At 46.6% G+C, this 27,064-nt stretch overlaps 1 protein-coding gene across 1 annotated transcript in view; it reads right to left on the bottom strand.

Moving 5' to 3' along the window:
* Window positions 1-27,064, bottom strand: part of PLXNA2 (plexin A2) — a 221,715-nt gene that overhangs the window by 53,643 nt on the left and 141,008 nt on the right. The window contains exons 6-12 of the mRNA XM_030813073.1: window positions 23,320-23,443; window positions 21,188-21,341; window positions 20,488-20,584; window positions 17,249-17,363; window positions 8,727-8,927; window positions 6,795-6,891; window positions 3,641-3,831 (exon numbers count right to left, since the gene is read on the bottom strand). Coding sequence (XP_030668933.1) covers window positions 3,641-3,831; window positions 6,795-6,891; window positions 8,727-8,927; window positions 17,249-17,363; window positions 20,488-20,584; window positions 21,188-21,341; window positions 23,320-23,443 — 979 coding nt within the window. The remainder of the gene's footprint in view (window positions 1-3,640; window positions 3,832-6,794; window positions 6,892-8,726; window positions 8,928-17,248; window positions 17,364-20,487; window positions 20,585-21,187; window positions 21,342-23,319; window positions 23,444-27,064) is intronic.

Below are 27,064 nucleotides of genomic sequence, written 5' to 3'. Positions count from 1 at the left end.
TTCATTGACCATTCTTTGCCTGAAACAATTATTACTTGTGTACTTTGCCAAATGGTGATTTCTATTTCCGTAATTCCTTCTACATTTTTTAGTTGGAATTCTAGTGTGAAGAGCTTTTCTCTCTATTTATTTATTTAGAGACAGGGTCTTGGCCAGGCATGGTGACTCACGACTGTAATCCCAGCACTTTGGGAGGCCAAGGTGGGTGGATCACTTGAGGTCAGGAGTTTGAGACCAGCCTGGCCAACATGGCAAACTCCACCTCTACTAAAAATACAAAAATTAGCCAGGCGTGGTGGTGCACACCTGTTGTCCCAGCTACTCAGGAGGCTGAGGAACGAGAATTATTCAAACCCGGGAGGCGGAGGTTGCAGTTAGCCAAGATTGCGCCACTGCAGTCCAGCCTGGGCGACAGAGCGAGACCCTGTCTCAAAAAAAAAAAAAAAAAAAAAAAAAAAGTTAAAAAAGAGACAGGGTTTTGCTCTTTTGCCCAGGCTGGAGTGCAATGGCATTATCATGGTTCGCTCTAGCCTCGGACTTCTGGAATCAAGTGATCCTCCCACCCCAGTCTCCTGAATAGCACTACAGGCATGCACCACTACACCCAGCAAAATTTAGAATTATTACTATTATTTTTTAGAGATCAGGATTCTGCTATGTTGCCCAGGCTGCTCTTGAACTCCTGGCTTCAAGCAATCCTCTCAGCTTCTGCTTCCCAAAGAACTGGGATTACAGGCATGAGCCACTGCAACTGTCCCCCCATTATTTATTTACTTGTTTGTTTCTTTTTTTCAGGAAGAACCATGGATTCTTATTCTATTGGTGAAATCCACGGTTATCATTTTTTATGTTCTTGCTCAAATTACCCAGATTCGGCTTCTGAGATCCCCTTCAAGTTGTGTCAGGTGCCCTTTTGATAGGTACCATACAGGTATTTTTGGTACTTTTGCCAAAGAAATATATAAGCTGAATTTGATCATGAGGAAGCATTAGACAAATCCAAATTGAGGGACATTCTACAAAATAAGTAGCGTGTACTTCTCAATAGTACCAAAGTCATAAAAGACAAAAAAAGACTGAGGATTAAAGGACTAAGGAGACATGACAATAGAATGCCACATGGGATCCTGGATTGGATCCTAGACCAGAAAAAGGACATCGGTGGGACAATTGGCAGAATGTTAATAAGGCATGTATATTAGATGGTATTATTGTATCCATGCTAATTTCCTGATTTTGATAATTATACTGTGGTTATGTAAGATGTTAACTTTGGAAATCTGGGTGAAGGGTATATGAAAGTTCTTTGTACTATTTTTGTACCTACTTATAAGTCTAAAATTATTTCAAGAATGAAAAGTTAAAGAAAGAGACAATGACTTTTACAGGGAAAGAAGGATGGGGTGGGGGAAGGAGAAAATGAAAAGAAAAACATATTGAAATGAAAATAATGAAATGAAAGAAAATATTCCAGATAATCATGAATACAACATTCCAGGGCTGGATGCTCCCTCCCCCATGTCCTGTTCAGAGTGATGACCCCCGAGTGGCTTGGGACACAGCATGGATTTGTCTCCCTCCAAAGATGCTCCTTCATTTCACAACAGCCTTGACTTGAAAAGTACCAGCAGGAGATTGGGGCCTCCGATGCCTGCTGATATGTTCCCTGGGAAAATCAATTACAGCCTAATTACCTCAGGGGGTTAATTAGCCTCGTGTAGCCTGGGTGTCCTCTGTGAACAGAGCAGCCCGTCAGCCCCCGGTCAGCGAGCAGGGGCGGCTGAGGCAGAGGTTTCCCAGTGAGAAGCTTGCCTTCGGCTGGAAAGGGGCCCTAGCCAGTTGGGGAGTGGATGGTGCAGCTGCTGGGGCTGGCAGAGGCGGGTGGTGCTGATAGAAGCAAGTCTCTGCCTAATTTAAGCTCCCCCACACCACGGGTGCCCACAGATGTAGAGACTGACAACTGCAGCAGCAAGAATTATAGAACAGTGCAAGTTCTCAGGCCAGCAGTGGCCGGAAATCACTCGAATCAGGGAGAAGGCACGGAGCCCTGAGCAGCTCAGGAAGCTAGCTGTCCGAGGGCAGAGGCTGGGGCACCGCCAGCAGCCCCTGCAAACATTCTCTTCCAGAGACATAAAGACACAGGAGAAAGTCAGGAGGCACCATCCTTGGTCACAATCAAGAATAAAATGGGATTGAAGTAGCTCTGTCTTTGAAAGGCAGTGTCTGTGCTCTCCTAACTCCTCTCTGCACAGATGAATGAGGGCCTGGATGCAGTAAGGGCTCTCCCACCGACAGCCCTGCATTGTCTGGGATATGCTGTCTTGTGGATGGATTGCATCTATCTGGTCTAGGAAAGGTCTGGATATTAAGGAAGGGGAAGCACCACTTCTTCTTTCATGTTACTTGGGAATATTGTAAAGAATTTAAAAATGGTTTTATAATTAAATATGAGTTCAAATACTGGCTCTGCCACTTATCAGTGGTATAAACTTGGGCATGTCACTCAGTTTCTCTGAGCCTCATTTTCTTCGTCTGTACAGTGGGGGTGAGAATACTTATTTCCCATGGTTGTTGTGAGGATTGTCATTTACGCACATTAAATAAATAATTTCTACCTCTTCAAATAACCTATCTGTAGGTTAGCAGCACCCATTCCATCTTGAGGGTTTCTTTTTAAAACTGATCTGGGGTTTTGATATAATCATAGAGATCTTCTAGAAGTTTCCCAATATTCTGTGATATAGGTGAGGACCAGAGTTGCTTTCCTTGGCCAGCAGGGAAAACGAAGCAGGGAAAAGGATGGTGCAGCAGCTCAGGGAAGAGGCAGAAAAGGAGCAGCCTCTTCCTCCTTTCTTAAACATGCAGACCACTGGGTACCTGCCTGGGCCTTTATTCCTAGCCACCATCAGGAAAGTGCAGTTAGTTTCAAAGCATGAGTGACAGTTATAGACTAGGGAGCAGTGAAGAGGGAGCACAGATCACAACCAAAGTTAAATACAGCGACTCCTCTCCCAGGCCATTTGAAACCCAAGCAATTGCATTTTCATCCACATCATCTATTCATCTTCCTTTGAAATTTGCTATTTTGGAAACATCATTTTTTCCCCAGGATAATTAACTTCCTTTTCTTTCCATTAAAATGCATGAAAAAATTGGGACAGGGAGTAAATCCTGGGAAATGGCACGGTGGCTAATGTAGTGCCTGCCTTTACTCTCTTCTTCCATTTTCAGCTTTGCAACTCCGAGCTAATTGCGGCTCCTGAAATCACATTTCTGCTGAGAAAAGCTAAACCTGTTTTCTGAAATGTTCACCCACCATGGAGCCAATTTCTCCTCCTCACTTGGCTCAGCCAGTCTGGCAGCGAGACTGGGCTGGCTCTGCCTCCCTTGTCGTGTGCACGTGCACACCAATGCACTTGTACATTCATGCGCAGGCATGAGGATGCGCTTCCATACACTTATCTCTTACACCTAGACAGGGGCCGTCGAGACACACGCGAGAGGTTTCCTACACCCCCCCACATTAAACTCACTCTATGCCAATAATTTGTCCACAGAGTCTCAATTTGCACTCCTCTCCCACTGTCTTGGAGTCAGCTCTCGGCCGCCCCTTCCTGCTCTAGGGAATTGGAGGACTTACCTCGGTAATTTGAGGGTTGGAGCACTTGACATTGTGGCTGGACCAGTCGAGCCAGGGGCTGGAGGGGCTGGTACAGTGCTGGTGGAGGGTGCACCTGCGCTCGCCGCTACACCAGCCACACTCAAACTTCCGGTCGGCCTTGAGGCAGAGGCCGCAGCTCTCCCGCTGGGCTGCACACTTGTAGAGATGGACTGCAAAGAGAGCGGGTGGTCACAGATGAAACCAGAAAGGGCTGCTCACAATGTGCCCTCCTCTTGCAGGTGTGATAGAAATGATAGAAACTCTTCCCCGCCATGGATAACACCACCGATCATCATTATCATTGCAAGAATGACTGAGGAATTAGTAAATTGAGCCTCTTACCAGTCACTTAAGGGCACTAGGAAGAATAATATTATTTAAGAATTCTGGCACTAGATTGAATCAGGTTAGGGCTTTAATTGTGGCTTCACTACTTCCTAGCAATGTGAGAGAGGATTCCACCTCCTTGAACCTCACTTACCTAATCTCTAACATGAAGATAATCATTGTTTTTTTGTGAGGTTGGAGTAAGATACTGTATATTAAGTGCTTAGCACAGTGCCTGTAACATATCTGATGCCCTATATATGTTTATTATCTTTTCTTTGAACTCATGCTATATTCTCATGCTGCCATCTCTCTTATTCTCCACCCTCACATATGGTCCTCATGCAGGAGGTAAAGGGTGCTTTCCTCCATTGAAGGAAAAATGAGGCTCAGAGAGAGATAATGACGCTTAGAGCTTAGTAAAATTAGTGACCCAAACTGGAATCTTCAAACTCCAACTTGCTGTGCTGCTAAATGGTAGGTCCTGAGAAGAGAGGAATCTTGTCTGGCAAACTGGAAATTGCATGGGTTTGAGACAGGAGTCAGCTTGGGGTTAAAGAAAGGCCAGGTGGCTAGCAGTGAGGGAAGCATTGCTGATAAAAAAAAACGGGGGTGACACAGTCTGTTCCCAGCCCTTATGAATGGAGACTATGTCCCCAGAGAGGGCAAACTGGCTATTGAAATGGTAACATTTGGAGTGTGCAAACCCTTTGTCTTTGCTTTTGTCTCCTGCTGACTTAAAAGTGCTAGTATAACCAGCGAATTAGTGGAACTGTGCTTCAGGTTCAGGAACCTGGTCTTAGCTCCTTGCCTGCTGAGATTTCGAGTTACAAGTAGAATTCTCCAAAAGCAAAACACGTAAAAGTCATTTTTCCACTCTTTTGGTCAAGCACATGTAAGCTTTCAGGACCAGGTGGTATGCCGTTGCTGGAAGTGAGATACATGCCCCAGGGAAAGGGTAATTTTAAAATTCTTCCCATAGGTCCTCATCCTGTTCCTCTGCTATGTCCAGCATCCTTTAGTCCCAGCTGCAGGGCCTATATTTAAATACCCTCATGCTTATCGCTTTGTAAGGTAGAGGGCAGGAAATGGGAATCTTAAAATGAATGAGTGCACACTGAGCATCTATAAATATGTACCACATGGTTCATACCCATGAGCTCATTTGAGCCTCATGTTGACCCTGAGAAGTGGGCATCCTTCCCTCCGCTTCACAGATAAGGACACTGGATGTAAAGGGGAACAGTCATTCATCTGAGTTCACACAGCTAGCTGTAAGTGAAAGAGCCAGCAGGTGAACCCCGGTTTGCTGGATTCTAGAACCTGGGTCTTTAAACGTGTGGTCCTCTCCACCCAGCCCAATGCGCAGCTGGCAGTGACACTCAGGCTAGTGGGTGGAGGTGATACGAATGTGAAGACAACGCTGTCTGTGCACTCTCAGAGCTTCTTCAACATTGCGAGAGTCACAAGTACAGTTTCTGATGCAGCAGCTCGGATGTGGCTGCTCTCTAAGCTCCAGGTGCTAAGGCAACCTCTGGGATCTAAGCCCAGATCCCCAGCAGGGAAAGTGTCTCCTATGTTTTAGCAGTGAGAAAGTTTGGCCTGGGTATGAGGAGAAATAGAAAAAAATAATCTTCCTGGCTCAGTTCCTTTCTCCCAGACTAAGTAGCCTTGATTTTAATGGCAGCATCTGGGACAGGGAGCTACAGCCCTAAAGATGCTGAAAAACTTGCAGCCCCTGCTACGGCCTTGTCCCCTACCCCGTCTCCATTGGCTGACCCATCAGGTGGAAGCAGAGGCTTGTGACAAACCTAGCTACTTGACATGTGGCAAGGCTTGTGGCTGAGCGTAGGAGGAGGGTGGGGGATAGGAATATATTCCGGGGGGAAGGAGTTTAAATCTCACAGTGGCCTAAGTAGCAGATCCTCACAGTGACGTGGCTCAGTTTGCGAGCTCTGAAATTAGACTGTCTTGGTTCCAATCCCAGCTCTTACTATCTGACCTGTGGCCCATTTCTTAATCTCTTTGGGTCTCAGTTTCCTCATCTAGAAAATGAGAATAATAATAGTACATACCTCTTAGAGTTATTGTGATGCTTAAGGAAAATAATCTCTAATAAATTACTTAGTGAGTGTCTACCCATCATGAGTGCTCATCATATTAGAGTCACTTTTATCATTCTCGAGAGCAGGGTGGAATCTTGGTATTTGCTGCACTCAGGGTTGGGCCTAACTGGCACATGGGAGGAGCTCGACATGGGTTTATAGGACGATGAATAAGGGTCACCCTCATGGAGCACCCCTCATTCTTCAGCCAGATCCCCTTCCTGAATTCTTTGCTCCTGATGTGAGCTGGACTCTGCATGCTGCTCTCTCCCGCCCACCTCAGGAACAGGAGAGCAGCCTTAAAAACCCTCTTTGTGCAGTGATCGTGACCAGGGCCAAGGACAGGGGAACAAGAGCCTGACTGGAAACAATATCTCCATTTCCAGGGAAACTAGCCGGACGTTCCTGCCTGCTGTTCTCCTAGGTCAGGTTCCACAGACACTTCAAACCCTGCAGGAGCCAAAGAATAACGTGGATGGGCCGGCAGCCGCCCGGCGGATGCTCTGGTTGTAATAAAACAGGGCTCCCAACAGGACTCCTTTGATGGCTCCAAATGTTGCTTTAGGATCCTCTGAAGAGTTCCGCTGACAGAGGGAGTGTATTATTCATGGCACAGCGGCTGGCTGGCTCTGATCCCTCTAGCCCCAGTCTTTCCCGGGGTCGTGAAAAGATCAAACTTCTACCCGAAAGTAGCCGCTTACCTTTCAGGTCCTGAGGGTTGTCAATGATGAAATTGCCATTCCACACCACAGCGAAATCCACGGCCAGATTGCTGATGTCCATGCCATCATACTGGTACTATAGGGAGACGGGCAGAGGCACGGGGCTCATGTGGCTCTCTATCGCAGGGGTCAGGGATGCAGGCAAACCCTGCATGCTGCTCAGATTATTATGACACCCTTTCCCTGAATCCCAGTCACTAATGCCAAGAGAATCCCACCCAAGCCTCCTAGCTTGGCATTCAGTGCCCTGCATAATCAGATGCAAACTGACTCCTCCAGCTTTCTCCTCCACTGCTCTCCTGTGGAAAGCTTTGAATCTACCTTTCTCTAAACACATCTTCTTAAGCCCCTCTCTGTCTTTGTTGAGTTCCTATCTCGTAAGGAATGCAACCCTCTCCCTACAACCTCCATCCTTTTAACTCACCCGTATTCTTCTAGCCCAGCTCAGCTCTATTTTCCCCAGGAGTCCTCTCCCACAACCCTGCAGATCTGCCCCAAACTGTCCATCCCCTGGTGTTGCCACTTTCTGTCTTGCACTGGCACTTTCCAGGATCTGCTGTGCCTCTTTTCTCGTGTCTCCCTAAAAAGTCCATATGTCTCCAGAGGCAGAGCTAATGCCCTCTTACTACTCTTGTAAGGCCGAGAGTCTCATCGAGCACTCACCCGGCCAACCCCTGCCGTGGCCCTCTATTTCCGCATGAGCCTTACTTTAGCCAATGGTCCACTAGGGAGAAGTGCCCATAGCTTTCCGGACACAGATCTCATCAGCCCTACCATTAAAGTCCTCCAGCTGTGGCCAGGAGTCTGTGACTTTCTCTCTTGTGCTGATTCCACAGAAGACATTTAGGCCCTTCACACTTCAGAAATAACACCCCTGGGTGGCCAGTCCTGGAACCCTGTGAAGGAGACTTCAGGGCATCTCCCTGACCCCCTACTCTTCAGCTCTGAAGGGCATGTCACTGTCAGCCTTCTGCTCCCGCCCTCCCCTGCCCCCTGCCTCCCTTTGTTGTGTCCCATTTCTTTCTCATCCTGCCTTCCCCTTGCGCTTGGCGGCCTTCCACCGATTACAAATTCTATCAAGCGCCTGTGACCTGGGAATCTGACAGCTCCCTGATAAGAGGCCCAGATTCCCTTTATCTCTCCCAGGCGAATTAGCTTCCCTCAACACCTTTGTCACATCCTCCCCTCCCACATCTCCAGCTGACCCCCCACAGTCAGAGACAGGGAGCTGGCAGATAAAAAGATCTTCTTGGGGTTAGTATTATAATTAAACACCTCACGCTCTCTGTCTGCCATTCAGGATTGGTTTAACCCTTGCTGCTCCTGAAATTCACTGCTTCCTCCTTCCCCTCCCCTCCCACCTCCCCTCCTCCCATCTCACTTCCTGCTCCTCTCTTCTCCAGCTTTCGCCTGTGGAGCACCCTCCCGGTTATTCACTCCCTGAACGGGATGGGAATGGGGTGTAGGGTGGAGTTGACTCGCTCTGGTTCAAGTTTCACTGAAGACAAAGAGGTGCTCTTTCAACTACAGAAAGGTCCATGATGTGATTATTTGACATTGCACGCCTGTATCAAAACATCTCATGTAGCCCATAAATACATACACCTACTGTGTACTCACAAAAATTAAAAATAAAAAAAAATTAAAATTTAAAAATTCAACTTCAGAAAGGGCACAAAGATCTCAGTGTCTGCCATGAGGGTCCTCCCAGAACTGTCTCCTCTGGCACCAGTCACCTGCCCTGCTCTGGCTGAGCAGCTGGGGTGCTGGCTGGCTCCTGCGTTCCTGGGGATGTGGGCTCAGCCTGTGAACCTGGGAAGCTCCGGAAGCCAGGGCTGGCCACACTGAGGCCCCAGCACGAGTGTGAGAGGAAGCCCTGCTCCAGGCAGGGCCCAGCCTGAGTTCTCTTACCGAGCTGTTCTGGCACTGAACGCTGGAGCTGTTGAAGCGCAGGGCTGGGACCCGGTGGATGGCTCCTTGTATGTTGAGGACACACTCATAGCCTCGCTGGCCGGACTGCGGCTGGGGCAGGTTTCGCGCCTTAAGAGTGATTGGCTTTACCTCCCCGACTGGAATCAAGATCTCTTCTGTGGGCACCAGCTGGGGACAGTCCTGAGGGAACAAACGAAGAGGCTCCATCTGTCCCCTGTTCATGCTGTCCTACATGCCTGGGCCAGGCAGGCCCCTCTTGTATCAGGTGGGCTGCGCAAGAGCAGGATATTACCTCATGTAAGGCCCCTGGAATGGGCAGGGAAAGTGGAATCGCTCTTAGCTCCTGGGCTTTGATATTGTCACCCCCGTCCCACAAGTCGTCCTGTATCTGCTGTGTGTGTTACAATTCAGGAATTAATTTTCAAGCACAGTGTGGCAAGCTGTGGATTTTCTCTCCTGAGACACTGGATAAAAGAGCCTCCACATGTCCCTGTCCCCAACCTGGCACCCCTACCTCTGGGTTTCATCTCGTTTCCCAGCTCCAGATACTCGGCCCATTGCATTGTCCGACGTCGATGCCTGGGGCATCCGTTATCGGCAGCTTCAGCTTCCCAGCCCCAACTGAGCTGGGCTTGCCAGGAGGTGGATCAAGCCCTCCCAGCAATACTCTAAACACTTGCTCTGTTTTTTTTTTTTTTTTTTTTTTTTTAATCTCATTTCATTACCAGGCCCTGCGTGAATGCCATGTTGCTTTGGAAAACAAAACCAAAAAAGAAAGTCTTGGTAGGGAGGGGCTTTGGGAAGGACCATGAGAGAGAGACGGTGAGAAAGAGAGATTGATTTTCTGGAGCTCCATGACTAGATGCTGGTTCTCCACCAGAGGTCAAAAGGCCACCCCACTGGGCCAGTCTCCTCTTTCTCCTTCTCTCTTCGGGAAAATGAGCCCAGTAGCCCCTGGCAGTGATGATGTGGGAAGCACCTCCACAGGGAATCACTAGGGAAATTCTCACAGGGGGATCCCCTTTTTCTGTCCCCTTCTCCTGGGCAGTGGTTCTTAGAGGGAACTTCTGGGAATGTCTGGGGGCTGATGCTGCTACAGGGCCTGCAGAGGGTGTTACTGGCATTGATGCCAGGGGCCAGGATTGCTGGACTTCCTACAAGGTGTAGGACATGTCCAATGACAAAAATATTGTCCTCCTAATGGCAAATGCAATAATTAAGAAGCCTTGTGTAATGCTGGCATGGCCTCACACACGGAATCTCCTGTGGCTGCTTCTTGTCACGGTGTGGCTCGGGCTGTTGCTTCTTTTCTCTGGGCCGCACTTGCAAGCCGTTCAGCATCTGGCCCTTGCCTACCTCCCTCTGAACTCTGTGGTTCTTGCACATAACAGTCCAGCCACACTGAATGTATGGTTAACTCTGAGATGCCGTCTCCCTTACAGGATCTGCCTCTGGCCCTTTGAACATGCTTTTCCATCTATCAGAAACACTCACGCCTGCCTGTCTTCCTCCTGCTGCTGCCCTGCTTCAGTCCCTCTTCTAGTGGATTACCTCTTCTTTTACTTTTATGGTTTTTTTAATCATCACCTTCTCTGAGAATTAATAATTGATTACCTCTTAATCAGCCTTCAAACTCAGCCCCGTTTCTTCTCTGCAAGGCCGTCCCTGACCCTGTCCCTGCACTGGCTTCAGGAGGTTATGAATATTCACCCATGATTGCTTTTGACCCACAGAATTACAATTTCTTGATTTGCTTTCCTCACTGGGCTGTGAGCTTCTTGAGGATTAGGCTGCATCTTACCCACCTCCATCTCCCCAGTCTTTCTGCCAGTGCTTGACATGTAATGGACATAGTCATTGCTTGTGGGAGGGTAAATAGAAAATAAAATAAAGCAACTTGTGAAAAATCTTTTTTTTTTTTAGCTCCAACTTTGTAGATTCTTTAGAGATGAGGTAAAGCCTGCCTTCTGGACTTGAAGAGACTTGAGAAGGCATTTGGTTCTCAAAAGCTGGAGTTGGAAATAGTCATAGGTTTTGGAGTCACATGATTTCTAAAGTGGCATGTCCACATTTACTAAGGACAATTTACTACTGACAATTTATGAAGAGCCGGATCGGGGGGAAATTCTGCACAGAAACCTACCTAAGAGGGTCTGGACACACCTGCAGGCTCACCGGTGTCATCCCTTGTCAGCTAGCCACCTGCACGTGAGGACTCCAGGCAGGCAGGGCTTCCATGAGAGAGAATCACAAGGCAACCCCAGAACAGATGGGTCCCTGTTTAGGAGCCAGTCACTCAAGCTGCCAACTCATAAACTTGCTCTTTACTGCACTTTTACTTTCATTCCCTGCAGGCACTCTTGACAGACTCTTTCATATATTTATAGCCAAAAAAAAAAAAAAAAAAGATGAGCACCACTTTAGGGAAGCCCAGGCATCTCATAGAAAAGGAGATAACACTTCCTGTTAGCAGCTAAAAAATCTGCATCAAATCTAATGTTAGAATTTAAGTTAGAAATAAGGTTGGGGTATAATGGTCTCTCTCGCTCTCTCTCTGTGTGCGTGTGTGTGTGTGTGTGTATGTGCGTGCGTTTGTGAGAGAGAGAGAGACAGACAGAGAGAGAGAGAGACAGAGAGAAAGAGAGAGAGATTTTCTTACTCCGAACCAGCTGATGAATTGTAAATGATGAGTTGTTTTTCATCTCTAATGAGCTTAGACAACAAATTCAAATTTCAATAGCAGGATCTTAAAGATGTACTTTTGGAAGTATGATGTCTGGGATTAGTAAAAAAAGATTGTTGAATCCTTTTAACTTGGACCAAAAAAAGTATATTTTTATATAGATGTTATGTGTAATACCTATATATAACACATAGGTTACCTATATGTAACACACACACACACACTTTCATCTTTTTGGCTAGGCTAAGTCCAGTCTAGCCTGGAGGTTGGAGAATCATGAGTAGACTTTATGAGTACTATTATATGAGTTTTTTTTTTTTAAGGGATTCTAGAATTTTAGGAAATTTCCCATGGTCTGCTGTTTCAGACTTTTTAGAATGAAATTTAAGGGTAACAATTAGGGTCTTCCCAAATGCTGAACTAGGCCCCAAGATTGCCCTAGTAGAAAATGAATGTCTTATGCTTTGTTTCTTTATTTAGCAATTGCTCTCAGGTCAGACAGAATAGGATTTTTTCCCTTCTATTCTCTAAGGCAAAGGAAAGAAGTGGTTGGTGCCCCAGGTATGCTTTCTTCATCTTGGGAAATGGGAAGATAGAGGCCTTTTGGGTTGTGAGATGATTCGGATGAGTATGTTCATGAAGGATCTGTGAATCTTGGGTGGAAATTGCAGTGGTAAGGGCTGAAAGTGGGTGGAGGAGACAGGCATCCCATACAATTGCCAAGTTACTGAAACTTCAATATCTGTGGGGCTTGAGGATGGTGAAGGGTTTAATCAGATACAGTGAGGCCCCTTGCAACCTGTTTGCTTCTGTAGGTATACACACACACACACAGGCACAAACATGTGTACATACACATACAGTACCTGTCCTGTGAACAAGAAAGCAAATCATCCTAAGATGCTTTTCCTGCAGAATGTTAAGACTGTTGTTCACATTCTTAAAATACTGATTGCTACTGCGGATCCTCACAGCCTTCTGAGTGATCTCTTTGGATCATCTTCTTTCTCCTCTGTCTCCAGGCCAGCTGGAGCCAGGATCACCTTCTCAGCAGCAATCTTAGTTTAAACCAAGACTTAAACTTGTAAGAATACCCCAGGGGTGGCGGTAGGCTGGGGAAGAGGAAGCATAGCTGCAGGGAGAGCAGGGACCCTGGTGTAGGAGCCCTGTGAGTCTTGGGCTCACACTGCCCACCTGTTCAGCTGTGCTCTGCCAGTGTTCTGTGCTGGGGACCCTTTAGCCCTCTGAAGCGACTTCTCCCATGTGGAAATGGCATTATCTTCACCCACTGAACTTCAAAGAGAGAGCAGCCAGCATCCTGGGAAGCTAATCGGATTTATTCGGTTCTATCTTTCCCCTGGGACAGGGCATAAAGGAGATATTTATGTATCTACATCTCACTAGGCCTGGTTTAGCCATGGAGGGAGATGAGCTTTAAAAGCTGAAAGCCATACATCCTCCTGTGCACACCCGCTTGCTAACACCATGTCACAGCCTGATCTGGCTCAGGGATGAAGAGATCTGGGCGGACCCCATCAGAGATCTGCTGTGCTCTGAGCGCTGGAAAGTTCTGACTCATTACCTTAAGAGAGCTTGACAGATGGTTTAATTGAAAGTCAGTTTCCTCATCTATAAAATGGTGCCAATAATATCTGACAAACCTAGATTGCATGAAACAGGAATATCAATGTGTGTCGTAAGTGGTAATATGCTGGATTAACAATTGTTAATATTACCGCCTATTCGTTTTGTGTGTGCGTGTGTGTGTGAATGCAGAATCAGTGGACTTTCACTTATTCAAGGTCAGCTTGAAAAATTGTCTCTGAATCCTAATTTCTGCATTTATTTGATGATCCTAGGAAAGCTGTTTAACTTATTTAAGCCTCAGTCTATTCATCTATAATATAATCCACTTCATAGAGTACTTAAGGTTAAATTATATATATGCTGCATATATAATAAGTACTAATATTTTTATTTTTGAATTGCATGCGCTCTAGCACAGCTGTTCTTCATTGTCAAGCCTAAGCATGGAATTGGTCCATCAGCCTTCTGGAAAGATGTGGGCAGATTTACCTCATATGCTGGCTGTCTTTTTATCTGGAAATGGCACCACTGACCCATCTTCTATGGGCAGTTTCTCCATCTGTGGAGTTGGATTTGTGCTGGCCCATCCATAGCCTGAACCCTCATGACCAATAGCAAAGGACCAGGTTGAAGTCAGGCCAGCAAGTGTGGCTGTGACCATGGAAACAAAGCTCATGGGCCCTGATTTTCTGTAGAAAACATACTGTACTCAGCTTTTTTGGATGCCTGAGTTCTCTGTAGCCTTGGGCAAAAACCCGAAATTTCTAGCATTCTGGTTACTACAGATGTCAAATATAAATTATATGAAATTGCAGGGCTGTTGTGAGAATCCATTGAAATGCCAAATGTCAGTGGTTCTCAATCTTTAGCCTCATCTGGGATGGGGCCCAAGAATTTGAATTTCTATAAGTTCCCAGGTGATGCTGATGCTGCCGGTCCCTGGGCACACTTTGAGAACTCCTGGCACATGTGAAGAAATTATAAATGTGTGATACATTAATGTTGCTATATTAATCAATGGAGCTAATCAGTTATATATTGTTTCTAGGAAGCAGACAGACATAAAATTTTGATTCAAAGTTGGGAAGGGAGGCTTACTGGAATTCTAAAAGAGATATTCTAGGAACCCCTAAAGAGACAGCTAAGGGATTTCCAGTTACCTGGAAATCCAGGGGATTCTAGTTCCCCAAACTACATGAAAATATCAGCTGGGATGCCTGAGGGAGTAAGGGAAACCTTACTCAAGTTGGGCATGTGCATCTTTGCTGTTCCTCAAATTTTCAGGGATGGGGTTCTTCTAAAGCAGAACTTTGGACAGAAAAGAATGGGGTCTGGCTGCTGTTTGCTGAAAAGGAACGTGTGGCCGGCTGTGGTTAAGAGCTAAAGCAGTATTTTAGGAAGCCCCGGAAGTAGCCCTGGCAACCTCGCTGGGAATCTGCATCCTGTTTCCTTTCCTGAGCAAAGTTGGGAGCTGGATGGAGTCTGGGCTTCCCTCACAGTCCTCCGGACAGCCGATCCCTGGGGCCATGCCAGGGACCAATGCACACGAGCATAAGAGAGCAGCTGTACACCATTCCTACTCAGGGCAATGGGGAGATGAAGGGAGACAAAGGGGACTGCTCTTCTCTAACCCTAAGGCACAGACATCAATGGATAGAAAATGAAACAAAAAGGAGGTGGGGAGTCTCTGGGTTTGCCCCCAGGTCCCTTTTGGTATTAATTTAATCCCGAGTTGCAGGGAGGCCACAGCTTCTCTTGGCCCAGCTCTGGAATGTTGAATCTCTCATCCATGGCTGAGAGGGAGCTGTATTTCAGTGACTTCTGAACGGTGTGAGGAAAGCCGGGCCTGCTTCCAATTAGCCTGCAGGGGCTCAGCTCTCTGGCCTCCACACACACCCCAGCAGAGTTTATTTATCTTGCTTTGAATGACACTCGCATGCCCTTGCTCCAGCTGCAGGTCGCTTTCAGGCTTGGCTTTGGGCTTCTCTTGGCCTGAGGTGGGTAGCCTCAGGAGAAAGTGGAGCAGCTGCTCTTTCTTGTCTAGATTTGTACTTCACCCAATCTCTCTGTGTCCTTGGCTTTGGGCTTCTCTTGGCCTGAGGTGGGTAGCCTCAGGAGAAAGTGGAGCAGCTGCTCTTTCTTGTCTAGATTTGTACTTCACCCAATCTCTCTGTGTCCTGGGGGCCACCTCAGTCTATTTTATTAAGGAACTTTCCAAGTGGCCCATGTCAAGGTTAGTTTCTGAGACTGTGTCTCATACTCTCTCACTGCCCAGACTTCACCCCTGCCCAGGCCTCCCATGGTGGCTGTGCTATTCCTGGTTAGGTCTGCCCCTCTAAGTGATTCTTCCATTGGCTCCCAAGCTGTGGTGCCCACTCCCACCTCTCCCTGCAACCCTGTCCTTTTCTTCGAGTGAAAGGACTGCCCCCAAAGCAGTTTCATACCCTTGCAGAATTCCAGGGCTGGAGTTAATCTCCAGTGTCCAGGAAGGCTGGCGTAGGGTTTTTAGGCCAGCTGCATCAAAGCATACCAACTGGCTAGAGGAAAATGCTTTTCTGAAAGGTTCTCAGGGCACTAGATGCCTGGTTTCGTCATGCTGAGGCACCTGTAGATGGGTCTGTTTGAAAAGCCACCTGTGGCATCTATGTTTCTCCCTTTCAAGACAGGCAAATTCCATTTTTCTGACTGAACATAACACCTGTTGTTTCATAAACTAAGAAGAGTTCAAAGGGGTATGTGTTTGAGAAACCTTTCAGAGTCTATTTTCTTATGTTTAGCCATGGAAGCAACCAGCACTGCTATCAAGATTAGAAGACACGAGATTCCATTACTTGAAATCTTAGACAAGTTGACACAATTGCCATCAATGGGATTTAAATAGAGGTCATTGGTTCATCCATTCTTTCATACATGCATTCTACAAACATTTGCTAAGTAAGACATTGAAGATTTAAAGATAAGATGAAGTCCTTGCCTTCAAGGAGCTTGTAGTCTAGAGCAAGAGGAAGTGTGTATAGAAAGGCTATAGTAGGCAGGGCGCAGTGGCTCACACTTGTAACCCCAACACTTTGGGAGGCCGAGGCAGGTGGATCATGAGGTCAAGAGATCAAGACCATCCTGGCCAACATGGTGAAACCCTGTCTCTACTAAAAATACAAAAACTTGCTGGCATGGTGGCATGTCCCTGTAGTCCCAGCTACTCAGGTGGCTGAGGCAACAGAATCGCTTGAACCCAGGAGACAGAGGTTGCAGTGAGCAGAGATCACGCCATTGCACTCCAGCCTGGCAACACAGCGAGACTTCGTATCAAAAAAAAAAAAAAAAAAAAAGACTATAGTAGTATATAAAAATGCTACGTTGTCACTTATTACCATTTTTGGATTTTCTAAAAAATAGAGTAAGAAATATGTGTATACGCACATGTGCATGTGGGCGACTACATAAGGTCTCTATAGTTGTTCAAATCCAACTGGCCACCCAGGGGTATGAAAAGCTTTTGACACAAGAAAGGGAGACTGAGCAAGCCGGCTTCACTGTCCTAAGACATGCTATGAATATGTAAGAAAGTCAACATCAGTGAATAATCATTGAATGGAATATCCATTAGAAAGATAAGCAATTTGATATTTCACTGTGTTAATAACAAAGGTGGGTCAGGCTTTAGGGACGGAGCTTCGACTGTGTAATAAAACAGGACTTTTAGCAATGCCTGGTTCTTTTTACTAGCTGAATTTTTCTCACTTTCTACAAGGCCACCCACCCAGTTATACATCAGAGTCAAAGAATCATTGAATTTTAGAGTTGGAAGAGAAGTTGGCATGAAAGAATGGTTGAGAGTGAATGTTCTATTGAACTAGACTATGTCTGCAGCCAAGCAAAAGGCTAGACTCAAAGAATAAATGCCATTCACTACACTCTTCTAGACCAGGGAGTCTGTTTGGTTGAATATGTTTCCTCTAAGCTTTCAGTCTCAACCCCCAGTTACCTCCAAGCTTTTGAATGCATACAGTCTTAGGAGTCTAGTAGACATAGCCTCTGCCTCTGGGGTCATTTGCTGCTACTTTTTTGAGCTTTATAATAACAGGGCTTTCTAGCATGCAGAATTTCTGGCAAGACAGCCAAGATGGGCCAGGGCAAGAAAATGGCCAAGCCATTGGACTGACCATCTAAAGAGGGAGGGGCCACTCAGACTCACTGGGAACACTGCCATGTTAGGGTAAGCCCTTCTTACCTCTGAAACATTGATCCGGCCCTCTTGGAAGGAGCAGGTAGTGGGGTCATGAGTGCAGAGGTTGCGGTACTTGCACCAATGGCAGCGGAAGGCGCTGTTGACACAGGACAGGCACCTGCAAGGACAGAAATGGTGAGAGGCAAAGAGAAGAGAACAAAGAGGGAAGGTGGCATGTGTCATGATAGAAGTCTGTTAACCTGTGTTTAAATCCTAGTCTCATTCTTAGGAGGGAAGACTGGCGGGCCATCCTCTAGCACTGAGAATTGTGGATTCTCCATCCATGATATTCATGGGAACAGAAAATTGGAAAGAAAACGAGACCAGATAAGAGTATAACTTACAAAGCAGGGGTGTGCTTGTATAAGCTCATGAGAACTGATTATTCACATTTTCAGGAATTTTGCAAGCTGATAGACACCATGGTGGTGGTTTGAAATCGGCCATGATGGAAATAGTTGCACCACAGAATTTGGCAATGCGGCAAACTAGGTTTTCTTCTGAATGCTGGTAGCTAAACATTTCCCAATATTTCACTGCTTGTAAAGACAGGGTAGCCGACAGAGCACAGGGACAGGAATTGGGCAGATATGATTATAGACTTGCTTCTGCCACTGCCACTGGGGTCACACTGAGTAAGTCACTTCACCCTCTGAATTGGAGTATCTTCATCTACCTGTAATAAAACATTCCTGTCTACGCCACAGGGCTGTTTGGTGTCAAATGAGATAATGTATAGAAAATGGTTTTGAAAAATGCCATGCTAAATGTGAGTATTATTGTCAAGCGCTTAAATTACCTGTTATTTCAACCTCTTAAATAACATTTGAGTGTTAACAATTGGTTTATATCATCTGTGTTATTGGGCTTGGGGGAGCTAACAGTATTAAGTAGTAACTTTGTCCCACTCCCCCAGGCATGGAACAGTAGGATATGTGTGTGATATGTGCTTTTCTTGCCAGGGTGAGCACTTCTTTCCTTCCAGTTTCACCTGGAGACTGTGTATATTCTTTCGGCTCTCTGTGTGTGATCAGGTCATTGTAATGGAAATGGGTTTTGTAGGTGGGGTTAGTCTTGCTCCTCCTCGCAGCCCCGCTGCTCTAGTCTTTCACTGCTAGGCCAATCTGGAATAGACAGGACCAGGTCTGCAGTCTGGCGCCACCTGGTGGGGCTCTGATTACATTTGGGTGGTTGAGGCTTGATCCGGGGGTCACTGGCTCACAGGCCATAGTATGTTGGGTTGGTTAGCCCATTTATACTTCATCTTCCCATTCAGAGCATTTTTATCCCATTCTCCATTGCCCAGACTTTTTTAGTTTCTGAGCTTCATGCTATCTCATGTACTCTCAGATAGACTGGTTCTTGGTAACATCTTATGATTCAGCAATTAAATAATGAAAATGGACCAAGGGCCTAAGGAGGATGGTTATTGGGGCTCTAGCTAGATGTGGCTCTTCCGCTGGCTATTTTTGTGACCGTCATTGTAGCACTAATCTTTCTGTGGGCCTCAGTTTATTTTTATTAAAGTAAATTATTAAAAGGAGGGGACTATACTTGATTCCATGAATTTTAACTGAATTCCAGTAGAGAAGGGCAAGAGAGGCAGTGTTTGGCATTAAAATGGAATCTTTGCTGTCAAGGAGACCTGCTTTTTTTTTTTTTTCTGTTAAAACTTGCTGCCTGTGACAGCATCTGTGTTGCCATAGCAATACATCTTTGAAAGTGGTGACATCATACTGTGTTGCCATGGAGATAAGATTGCTCTCACAAACAATGGATTACATCACCACCATGTTGGAGTTTGAGAAGGAGGTAAGAGGTTCTGTCACCAAGATGCTTGCCATTCCCAAAGCAGGGTTTGCTGGGATTCAAATGCAGTGGTTAGAGGGCAGCTTTGTCTATTTCAGCTTCAGTCCCTTTCTGCCTTCTCTGGTTCCCACCAGGCCATTTTTATCACTTGTTCTGTCTTTCTCGGTACATCTATTTATTTGTCCGAATGGGGCTCCTTCCTTGACTAATGTAGAGACCAAAGAACTCCAGAAGATTATTCTAATTATGAAAATCAAGTTCAGAAAAATGGAGAATAAGGACTAGCTTATTTTCCTCTTCTAATGACTAAAGATTCCTTTAGGGTTTAGCTGCAAACAGACCCTCTCCCCATCTTGATTGCTGAGTCCTTCATGCCCATAGCCTGGACCCTACAGACTGGATACCCCTGAAGACCTGACTGTGATGTGGATCCCAAGTGGTTCCTGCCCTGGGCAATGGGAAGGATGGGTCCGTAAACATTCCGAATCACTGCCTCCTCTGATATGGAGCTGTTGATTGACCTCTCCCCTTGCTGAATGTCCAGGGTTTTTGGTCCTATGACCCTTATGTGGCTCTATTACAGAGGTCTGTGTTTCCTCCTTTCTAAACCAAATGGTGTATGAGTTCCCAGCTTCTGTGGAAAGGGTCTCAGTTTCTCTACCAGAGAGGATCAGCAGAAACTAAGTAGGGGTTTCACTCCCTCCATTTCTGCTTTTTCCTTGTGAAATGTTCCCAGCTTCTCACACAGTTGTGGGGTCTCATAGCGTGTGGGCACCAATTGGCAGGCATTCAGCTGCTGGAATGGCTGGTGAGGTCCGTAGAACTAAAGTCAAGCCCCACTGAAGGCTGTGGTTTGGCCTGTCTGGTTTCCCTTCCTCTTGAAAATATTGAAGGCTGGATTTAAAAAATGATGGAGTGAAGGCCTCTGCTCCACCTCCCCATCCAGGTCTTTTTATCATGTGCTGAGAGAGGCTACTTTCCCCCTTCCCTGCTCCTCCTCTGTGGGGGACTGTGTGCATAGCCGAGTCACTATCTCGGAGTCCCTCTTCATCTGGTTGTGGGTGACATGTCCGTACTCCACTCACTGTCAGCTTCTACCTTCAAAGTCACCACCAAGTGATGGAAAATGAAGAACTTTTTTTACGGTTCCTGTTCTCTGACTCTCTTTTTACTATCTTGGCCTAAGAGTTGGGGGTTAGGCGTGTTGGGGTGGCATCCAAGGATTCAGAGACTACAGAGGGTAAATACCATTTGGTTTAATATGGTAATATTTATGTACAGTGTACTGTGTCCAAACAAAGTGTCAGGCCCCATGGGGAAACTGTGAGGTGACTACAACATGGTTCCTGCCCTAAAGGAGCTTAGCATCAAGGGGAAGAAACCCCATACCCACATCCAGACCCAGAGCAAGACCCTTTCTAATGAGCACTTACAGTTGGTGGGCACTGCAGTTGTAAAACTTGAACTCGGTGCTGACAAATATCTTCCCTGTCTCCTTGGACCTCAGCTGTAGCTCCAGCCCAAACCAGTCTAGAAAAACAAACAAAAAAGGACGGGGTTGAGTAACAACGTGGGGACCCAGTGGACAGCCACAAAAATAAAATGTAAGTCATGAAGCCACCACAGGGCTGTCTTAGGACGCAGATACTATGTGGAACCTGCCTGAATCGTCTCTTCTCCTCCCAAGGAAGCCTCTTTGGGTAAATACCAGCCCACCCCTCAGACCCAGACTTCCTCTGCCCACAGGGAGGAAGAAGCAGATTCCATGGAGCCCCTTGCCTTGGTCAGCCATGTTCCATTACTGAAAGGATTTCAGAAATATTAGGTCTGAGCCCCCAGTTGTGTGGAGAGACCTGCTAAGAAACTACTGATGGAAACCACTCCATTCCTGGGAGGGACGAGCTATTTGGAAAGATGCTGTGTTCTGTGCAGCCTTAACTCAAAGCGGAGCAAGTGTTTTCCTTCCTGAAATTCACTTTGGGGCATGACAGTTTGCTTTCAAACTTAAACAAGTTCTCTAAGCCAATATTAGTATCTGGTATAAGAAGACTCTGTGCCTAGTTCTTGTGACCCCCAGATCCCTCAGTGTAGAGAAGCCCCTCATTTGTGGCTGTCATGGCAGATATTTCTTACCTTGATCCAGTGGGATGACAGGGACATCCTTGGGCCCAGGTGAGATGCAGATGACCTGGCTCCCGGACACCTGCCCCTCCACCTCTGTCAGGTTCCCAAAGGCACAGGCGATACCCGCAGATAGATCAGGAGCATCACTCACTACGAGGCTGAGCTGTGGGAGGAGCAAAGAGATGATGCCAAAGAAAGACCTCAGGAGACCTGGGCTCCAGGCTCAGCCCTGCTGTGACCCACTTTGCTCACTGAGCTCCCCTGACCTCATCTATAAAAGAAGGATGTTGGTCTAAGCGGTCTTCCAGCTTTGAACACTGAAGTTACAGTCATAAATTATTCAATGTGTGCAGGGTCAATGGTCTTTATTAATACTATTATTAATTAATTTTTCCATCTTCTCCAGCATCAGAAAGCCCTAGGGGTGGGGGCGCTAGAGGGAAAGGTACCAAAATCCATCTAAGCCCCTGTTCATTTTGACATGAAAATTAATTGCAAGGCACCACGCAAACTTGAAAGCAAGTCATGAGCCAAGCCCTTCACAGACAAGGCCTTAGCCGTGGCTCATGGGAGTAAACATCACCAATCTGGAGGTTTACCAGAAGCTCACTAGGTTGGTGGAAGATAGCTAGCTCCTCACCTTGGCTGTCATTCATCAAGAGGCTGCTTCTAAAGGCTGCGTGTTCCCTAGAGTTTGTGCTTCTCTGTTCCATGTGGGCTCTCTGTTCTCTAGCAGCTCCCTTGGACCAGTAGGTTCATAAGGAGCTCAGGGGATCAGAGAAGTGGCCACCAACCACTTGATGTCTGCTATTACCAATGGGTTCCAATCATCTAGGCCAGCGGTTTTCAGCTTTTTTGAATTTGAAGACCCTACTTTTTTTTTTTAAAAAAGTGTTGAAGACCCTACTTTTAATAGTAAAAATATCACAGACTCTCTGAGGAATCTGCTGATTGAGAAAATATTCAATGGCAAAATGCTGCTCTAAATCCATTGCACTTTTAAATGAGTTTGTACTCAAATTACCACAATACAGCATTTAAGTGGTATTTGAATAGGTAAGAAAGGCCACTGATTTCCTTTGCCCATGAGGTGTGCCCATAGGGTTCATGGTGATGACAACTCGGTGGCCTCCAAGTTGAGGACCGTGATGGCGTAGGTAGGTTTCCCTTTGTTTTATTTTTTAAATTTTTAGTAAAGACAGGGTCTCACTGTGTTGCCCAGGCTAGTCTTGAGCTCCTGGGCTCAAGTAACCCTCCCCACCTCAGCCTCCCAAAGCGCTAGGATTATAGGCGTGAGCCACCATGCCCAGCCTGTAGGTTTCCCTCTGTCTTCCTATCAATACCCAGTGCTGTTATTTGCAGTGGGTTTCTCCGTCTCAGAGGGGCATCACCTAGCCTTTCCATACATTTGTTTGCTGCTGAATCTCTGCCCCAGTTTCGTTTCCATGGGGCCAAGAGACTTAGGTACAAACTCTCTTGTTTGTTTCCTCAGCTCCCTTGGAGCCAAAAGCTCCTGGTGGGGATGAATGAACTGAAATCCTGGAAGGTTCATTAACTAATTAACATTCGTGAATGCTCATAAAACCTTCACAATGAAATAATAATGCAGGGCCTGAGGACATGAAATATTTTGGGTTGTTCCTTGACAGATAGTTAAAGGCTATTTTATTCTTTTTAATATTCTCTTTAAGCATACACTGACTTCGAATTGAGGGAGTCTCTTTCTTGCTCTTATTCTTTCCTCTCTCTCTCTCTCTCTCTCTCTCACACACACACACACACACACACATGCAACTCGCAGATTTCTGTAAGAGTGCAGTGAGTGAAGAATTGTAAATACAGCAGATACTAAAGAATGTGTTATTCGGTATTGGATTGCATTATGTTGCAGATGTTTGTTACTAACTGCAAAATCTAGGTTTACAAAACAGATCAATGGGTAATGAATTTGCAGGGAAACTGGAGAACGACTATGCTCTTTACAATAGGCATTGCCATACGTTTGATATAAACATAAAGTCTCCTTACTGGATTTAAAGTCTGATCAATTTACAGATACCTGTGCAAGCGTGAATGGAGCACACCCACACAGGTGCATGCACTGTGTTCCCTCTCCCCATGCCCCTGGAAGAGTTACTTACCAACCGGCTGTGCTCAGATACTGAGATGCTGCTGGGATGCACTGCGAGGCTCACACACTGGCTGATGCTGGCAGCAAATCGATTGGGTTCCCAGGCCTGTTGGCATTTGTCCCTGCGGGAGCACCTGCCATAAACACAGATTCACAAGAGGTCAGGCCTCTGGAACCCATCTGTTTGGCTCCATTGTCCCCTGGACAGGATGGGAGTTTGCTGCCCTGAGGCCTGTGTCCTGTCTTCTCAAGAAGACTTTTACTGTCCTCCGGAGGGCTTTGGTGACTCTCAGACAGTCTCCGTCACAGTTAAGGACAGACCGAGAGGGAAGAGGATTAATCCCCAACATGAGAGATGCAGTTTCGACATAAAGAATTAACAGTGGAGGGTGTTCAGGTTCTTGATGCCTTGAACAAAGAATTGTACAAAACGCACAAACAAAGCAAGGAAGAAATGAAGGGATTTATTGAAAATGAAAGTTCACGCCACAGTGCGGGTGTGGGCCTGAGCATAGGGGCTCAAAGGCCCTGTTACAGAATTTTGGGGAGTTTAAATACCCTCTACTTGGAATGTCTTATGTAAATGAAGAGGATGAAGTAAAGTTACAAAGTCATTTACAGCCAGTGTACGCCTATGGAGAGGATATTTTCTGTCAGAGCTGAAGTGTGAATCAGCCTTATGTTCCCTGCCTCCAGACCCTGTTTTCCTGCCTCATAATGACTCTGTTTTTTTTTTTTTGAGACAGAGTCTTGCTCTGTCACCCAGGCTAGAGTGCAGTGGCAGGGTCTCAGCTCACTGCAACCTCTGCCTCCTGGGTTCAGGCAATTCTCCTGTCCCAGCCTCCTGAGTATCTGGGATTACAGGCACCCGCCACCGTGCCCGGCTAATTTTTGTATTTTTAGTAGAGACGGGGTTTCACCATCTTGGCCAGGATGGTCTCGAACTCCTGACCTCGTGATCCACCCACATCAGCCTCCCAAAGTGCTGAGATTACAGGTGTGAGCCGCCGTGCCCGGCCCTAGAATGACTCTTTACAGCACTGTGGGATGCTGAGACCAGAGAGTGAGGGCAGCCTGTGGGACCTGAGAAGCAGCACAGCCATGGAAAAGCAAATGAACTTTGGGGCCAAAGAGCCTGGGTTCCAACCCCAGACCTGTTACCTACTAGCTGCAACCCCTTGGACAAGCTACTTAATCGCTCTCTGCCTCAGTTTCCTCAACTGTAAAAAAAAATGAGGATTGGCCAGGCATGGTGGCTCACACCTGTAATCCCAGCACTTTGGGAGGCTAAGGTGAGGAGGACTGCTTGAGCCTATGAGTTCAAGACCAACCTGAGCAACACAGTGGGACCCCATTCTAAAAAAAAAAAAAAAACAATTAGCTGGGTATGGTGGCACACACCTGTAGTCCCAGCTACTCAAGAGGCTGAGTTGGTTAGATTACTTGAGCGCCGTAGTGAGCTGTGATTGCACCATTACACTCTCACCTGGGTGACACAGTGAGCCCTTATCTCAAAGACAAAAAAAAAGGAAGAGGATGATGATAATACCTATTTCACAGGGTTGGTGTAAGAATTAAAGGATTTAGTGCTTAGAAAATGGCCTGGCACATAGTAGGTGCCATGACAGTGTTAGCCCTTATAATATTAATATTAATGATGCTGATAATGATTCATATTATCATTTTCCTCCAGAGAAATTTTTAAGAAAATAGGAGAGGGTCTTGGCAGTGTGGGACAGTGTGCATATGATCTTGTGGGTGGATTAATGGCTATTCGAAGGCAGTGGCCATGTTTTATTCATTGGGATATTCTACCTGTCACATGGTATATTTTAAATAAATGTTTGTGTCACGAAATAATACCTTGAGACAGAGAGACAGACAAGGCACTGCAGCCAGGGCTGCCTCTGTCAGAAAGCTTGTTTGGCTGTTTCTCCCAACATCTTCATCTCAGGCTCTAGGCTCCCCTGCCCACAGTGGCAGGTGGGCAGGTGCCACCAGCACTTGGGAGCTTCAGGTTGCTGCCTGCCTTGTCACATGGAAACCCGCTCCACGGCTGGTGCCAGTGTGTCCAAACCAAATAGCCATCGGGACACTAGCGATTCCACAATCAAGCAGTGATTCGCACCCTAACTCCCCCAAACTCCTCCCCCTCTTCCTTTTCAGGCACATAATGGATCTAAATATGAATGCTGTCAAAGAAAAGAATTATTGAGGTTTAAGTGAATCCTTAAGATAGCTCTAAAGTGAGCTCTTGACTGGAGCCTTTATCTCATTGACTCACTGAAATGGCTCTCTTTTTTATCATACTATTTATGGCAACAGCCCTAACAGAGATAAATAGCCTTGGAGACAATAACACACTTGCAAGAGCAAGGCATACAGAAGAGACAGGAAGGCTTCAATCCCCCCAACCCCTCAGAGGCTCCTCAGTCCTCAGCCTCCATTAAAGAGGCCTCCGTGGGGACCTGGGAGCTGCAGCTTCTCCCATCTCTTCATGCCTGATACCAGGCTGCTGCTTGGCAGGTGGGAGAGCGTTGCAGGAGGGTCTGGTGAAGAAGAGAATGACCAGATGCGGAGAAATGTCTGGGTATAAACAGCAAAAATCTTGTTCTCTGTGAGCTCTTGGGGCAGAGAAGCTGGGAGACGAGTGCCCCGGTACGTAGGGAGGATTCTCTAAAGAGTTAAGGAGTTGAGAAGACAGAGGAAACCTGGGACTATTCTGATGTGGTTCATTCCAGCAGTCACAGCTGACCTGCCCCAGGAGGAAGACGGGGTGGTTTGCGGCAGCGGGGAGGCCCAGGCATTGCTGATAGATCTATAGGCACTTGTTCAAGGTGGGGAAAGCAGACGTCCTTGCTGTTGAATAAATGATAATCCCCGATCTATAATTTTGGTGTGTTCGACATGGGAGAAGTGCCACAGGCACCGAAGCTGGGAGGACAGAGTGGCGGAGGCATGGGGAGTAGGAGGTACCACTGGACATGACCACCGCAGAGCTAGAGGGCAGGCCACCCACCCTTTGCACAGAGCTGGCAGGAGGCTGTCAGGTTCTTTGGAGAAAGAAATTCTCTCGAGGAAAGACCCTGCCTGCTGGCTGGTGGGTCAGCCTCACTGCCGGGAACCAAAATTTACCCCCTTTTGCCACTTGTTGACAAGTGGTACAACATTAGCATCTTTACCACTTGTCTGACCTAAATGGAGACACAATGTCCAGGTCTGCTAAGAGCACTTTTGCAAAACTTCCTGAGCAATCTTCTACCTCCAAAACCCAAGCAGGGAACCCAGTATTCACGGGCTCAAATCCAGTCCAGATTTTGCATCTGTGAGGCACCAGCTTCCCTCCCTCCCCCCAGAGCCCTCCCAACACCTGCTGCAGAGGCTGGAAGCCAAGAGCTATTGTGCAGGACCCTGAACTCTGGCCCTCCGCCTCCGCCTCCACCCCAAACCCAGCTCATTTCATGGAGATGCTTTGCTGGCTGGCACAGAGCCCTGGAGTTTCCAACTCCATTGGGCAATAGAATTCCTAGCCAGCTTCTGTCTTTCGGGGTTTTCACCCTTTCTCTTCCCCTGGGGCTCTTCAAATTAGGAAGTTTAAGTGTGATTTAGCATTTATATGGAGTTGGTATTCAATGGCAGATGATGAGGCCAGTTGAAGTGAGATGTGAACTTCTCGGGAGCATGAAATAATGAGGCCAGAAGGGTCCTCCCAAGGGTACAGGGTCCATGATAATTATTCTGATTTGTGTAGCCTC

The sequence above is a fragment of the Nomascus leucogenys genome, chromosome 5, assembly GCF_006542625.1.
Source record: "Nomascus leucogenys isolate Asia chromosome 5, Asia_NLE_v1, whole genome shotgun sequence".
NCBI lineage: Eukaryota > Metazoa > Chordata > Mammalia > Primates > Hylobatidae > Nomascus > Nomascus leucogenys.
The sequence above is the reverse complement of the archived record's forward strand: the minus strand, read 5'-3'. Positions and strand labels throughout refer to the sequence as shown.